Source organism: Carettochelys insculpta, chromosome 17 (assembly GCF_033958435.1).
Source record: "Carettochelys insculpta isolate YL-2023 chromosome 17, ASM3395843v1, whole genome shotgun sequence".
Classification (NCBI taxonomy): Eukaryota; Metazoa; Chordata; order Testudines; family Carettochelyidae; genus Carettochelys; species Carettochelys insculpta.
Window position 1 is genome coordinate 29,276,711 of NC_134153.1, and position 4,346 is coordinate 29,281,056.

Consider the following 4,346-nt stretch of genomic DNA (forward strand, 5'->3'; position numbering starts at 1 on the left):
ACTGCGATGCTCCCCAGACAGAGGCGCAAGCCCATGGAGGGGAGCGGGCTGGCCAGACCCTACAGGGACCGCGCTCCCACCGCGTTTTAAAACGTTTCCACGGAGCGGTTTAATCCAGGCTGACTTCGCCCCCTCTCCCGCCCAGCACAGCTCCCAGAGGGAGACAGGTTGAACTCAACGGGCCCTCGCGCGGCTGCATCAGTAGCTTTAGATTATCTAGGTCCACAGCCTGAGCAGGCGGGGTGTTTGCACCGGCGGGGGTGGGGGGTGGGTGGGTTGCAGAGCAAGTCAGAGTACAGACCCTTTGAAGCCAAGCTTCACACAGGCATCTCGGCAAGGGACGTGCAGCGCCTCCATCTCCAGCGAGAGCCCGGGCTCGGGAATGGAAGCAGCAAGCTGCTCAGGGTCGCTGCAGGGAGTCCATACACGTGTCACCCCGCTGGGTTCGAAAGCGGCACGTGTGGCGACTCAGCAACCTGGCAATCCCCTGCAGTTGTGTTAGGGGGTTTGACATGAAAACTACCGTGCAGAGCACAGCCCGGGAAGGGTTAGACCTGGATTTAGGACGGCTGCACCGCTGGGGGGGGGCGGGGGGGGATAACGACCCTCTTTGTAGAGCTGACCAACTTCCAGAAATACCTTTCACATCACAGGCTGGGTGGCAGAGATCAGTTTCTCTGGCTCCTGTCCTGTTATATTGAAGTGCCATGAAAGTTTGAACACAACACAGGGGAAAGTAAACTCTTCAAAGAAATGCCATTTCAATTATTTTAATAAGCAAAATAGGAAACAATTTTAATAACCAAAAACAGAAACCAGTCTGAATAAAACTACAATAGACCAGGTTTTTTAATATTTTTCATATCATAAGCAGGATTTGAAATTGATCCCTTCAGAACTGGACATGAAATAAAAACATTTTTTTTTCGCTGCTGCAATGTTTTGATTTCAACACAGTTGAATCAGTAAAAACCAAAAATCGTTTTCTGATGCATGACTAATATCCACAATATTTAAAACTGCAAGCACCATGCTGTTCATTACAATCTTGTTATTACTGTTAATTTATAAACTAATACAAACTTAAAATGCATCCGGCCAGCAGTGCCAGCAATCCTAAAAGGAAACTAAATTAAGTTTTCATTTTGGTAGTTTTGTCAGTGCAACGTAAAATCCTTGTTCTGACCTGCAGGAGGAAAAAAAAAAGTAATACCATAACACTTCAAAACTATACAACTGCAAAGAAATTTGGCTAAAACGTTTGCTGCATGGGAAGCAGAGAAGCAGATTACAAATCATTGCAAAATAATACACTTAAGTTGCAGTATCTCTCTTCAAAAACTTTTCAGTTTTCTATCCATTCCAAGCCCTTTCATCTCTGTTGCCATTGATAAACCTAACTTAAACCAGTTCTCGTTCTCATACAGGTTGTTGGTGTTGACTACTGCCCTGCCTACAGCGATTGCAACTGATTGGTGGCGTCCTGGGTTTTGGAGAATAAGAATCAAGCGTTTCTTAACAGAAAATACGTTGAAAATTCTTTGCTTCCTGAGTGTATAATAAATCAGAGAAAACATGGCCAAACCTAAGAGCACTACTGTCTGATAACTACCCTGAAGAGAAAATAATAGGTTTCACTGCCACTTAAATTGTGGAGTAAGACATAGCTGCTAGGCTCCTGGCCTGTGTCACTATTATTAAGTTTAGGTTTCTCAATGCAATCGAGCTGCTTTGATTCTGCCCCAACAAACAAAAACCAAAATGAAAACCAAAAGAAAAAATTACAACTTAAAAGTGCACCAAATATACAAAGTTATTTTCTGAATGCAAATGCAAAATGCCCATAAGGTGTTTTATCTCTTTACCTTAATAAACCATATACCCAGCCTGATGAAATGTTATTTTGCCTTCCTGTGCTGTTTGATGTGGCAGATATTTACAAGCTAACAACTAACCAAAACAAACCAAGAAAAACCAACAAAACTGCACGAGCAGTAAAAAGTTTTGCTAACTTGTGATGCTTTTCTTACCAATGAAACAAAGCTATGGTCGATGATCAACATGCTAAAGTTAAACAAGAAAAATGGTACAAAATAGAAATTATTACCATACATGTCCAGCATGCAGGATTAATATTTTTAATGCAGATTTTCGTATTTTTCTATATAATCAAGCAGGCAATAAAACTGATGGGCTTTTTTTTTTAATTTTTTTTTCTTGTCTTGTACTCAGTGTCCCATCTGAGTCCCGTAACTATATTTCAAAGCAGGAGGCAATATATGGAGAGTTTGCATATATTGTCCTTTCCTTTATTCTCCTTTCCAAGCAGGTAAATTGTGCACGTGAGGCTGCCGCATGGCTCTTCTTTCCTTTACTCCCAAGCAGATAACAGGTCATTCATTGTCCCTTTAAACAACACCACCAGCAGCAGCAGCAGCAGCAGCTAGACAGCCCACCGGCTTCGGAAAGCAGGCGAACTCTGTCTGTCCTTCCTTCTCTCTCTGCCTTTAGCTGAGGAACTAAAGATTAAAAAGTTGCATTTCTCTCTCTCCCACCTGCCCCCCGCCTACTTTTCACAGCTAATCTATACGACAGGAGGCTGCAAAGATTAAGTCTCTCTTCTTCCTCTCTACTCAAGCAGGCGGATGGATGGAGATGGCAGAGGCGAACAGGAGAAGCGGGGAGGTGGCAGGGGTGGTGGGGAGATGTGGGGGGGTGGCGTTGAAAGGACTCACATGAAGAACTCGGGAGACGAGGGGTTGTCGCTGGTGGATCCGGCCTCCCTGAAGCCATTGGTGGCAAGTTTCTCACACTTCAGCTTGTAGGCGTCTCGTTCTCTGGCCAGCCGGGTCACCTCCTGCTTGAGCTGTTCCACCTGCTGGATCAGCTGCGTCTTCTCGTTCTCCAGGTGGTGTTTCTGCTGGACTCGCTTATACCGGCAGGACTGGGCATAGCCCCTGTTCTTCAACGTCCGCCGCTTCTGCTTGAGGCGGATCACCTCGTCCTTGGTGAAGCCCCTCAGGTGTCTGTTGAGCTCCCGCACCGACATGGAGACCAGCTGCTCGTCCGAGAACCTGTCCTCCACGCTGTTGGAGGCGGGGTGCTGCTGGTGGGGGTTCTGCAGCTGCTGGGAGGAGGTGGAGGAGGTGGAGGGCGTGGGGGACGCCTGGTGCTGGTGGTGGTGGTGGTGGTGATGGTGGTGCGGGTGGCCGCTGGCCGCCAGGTCTTCGTGGCTGAGGCCCGGGTACTGGTGATGATGCTGGTGGTGGTGGTGATGGTGGGCCCGGAAGCTCTCGAAGCTTTGCAGCTGCTGGGGCATCTGGTGGGACCCGATGAGCGCTTCCACCGCGTCCTCCGGGGTGAGGTTGAGCGTCTCGGGGTTCATCTGCTGGTAGCTGTTGGCCATCCAGTAGAGGTCCTCCAGGTGCGTCTTCTGCTCGGTGGGGCTGAAGCTGGGCGACGAGGGCACGGAGCTGCAGGGCGTGCTGATGGGGGTGGAGGAGACCGAGCCTGCCGGCTGCAGGCGGGTGCAGTGGCGGCCCGGCCGCTCGGCTCTGCCCAGGGGCTCCTTCTTCACGTCGAATTTCATCAGGTCGAAGTCGTTGACGTACTCCATGGCCAGGGGGCTGGTGGGCAGCTCGGGTCCGATGCTCAGCTCGCCGGCCATGGCTGTCAGGCGGGGGGCTCACTCCAGGGCACCGGCGGGCCGCGCTCCCTCGGAGGCCGGGTCACTCGGCTGCGGAGGGCAGCCCAGCCCAGCCCAGCTGGCGCCCGCAGTGCCCGGCCGGCTGCAGCGGCTTCCCAGGGCTCGGGAAAGGCCCCGGAGCCCCCTGTGCCCGTCGCAATGCCGGGGCTGCTGCGGGGGAGGAGCGCTCCCGTGCCCCGGCTGGGGCCGCTTTGTAAGTCCAGAGCCTCCTGTCCCCCGGCCGGCCGGAGCGGGGCCGCCGCCCGCTGCAAACTTCCCGAGCGCAGCGCAGCGCAGCGCAGTGCGGCCGGGCCGGCGGGGGAGGGGACGGAGGTTTTGCGCTGCCGCCCGCGCAAGCCGGAGGCGGGGGGCGGGGATCGGGTCCGGGCTCCGGCCGCCGCCCGCCGCTCCGGAGGCGCAGCTGTGATTTGCAAAGCGGCCCGCGGCGCGACTTATATCGCTTTCCTGCTGACACTCAGGGCCAGGGGGCGGGCGCCGCCCGGGCGCTCCTCCAATGGGAGCGGCCGGGGCGGGGCCAGGCGCCTGCAATGTGACAGCTCCCGCCGAGTCAGCTGACTCGCCGCTGGAGCGCCCGAGCGGGCGGCGGCTCCGGCCCCTTCCCCCTTCCCTGTTTCACTCCCCGCTCTGCCCCCCCCCCCCC

At 53.5% G+C, this 4,346-nt stretch overlaps 1 protein-coding gene across 1 annotated transcript; it reads right to left on the reverse strand.

Annotated features, from left to right (window-relative positions):
• Positions 1–754: 754 nt before the first annotated feature.
• Positions 755–4,086, reverse strand: MAFB (MAF bZIP transcription factor B). The gene has a single exon (XM_075011484.1). It carries the CDS (start codon positions 3,665–3,667, stop codon positions 2,732–2,734), a length of 936 nt encoding a protein of 311 aa, XP_074867585.1. The 5' UTR covers positions 3,668–4,086; the 3' UTR covers positions 755–2,731.
• Between the last annotated feature and the right edge of the window lie 260 nt (positions 4,087–4,346).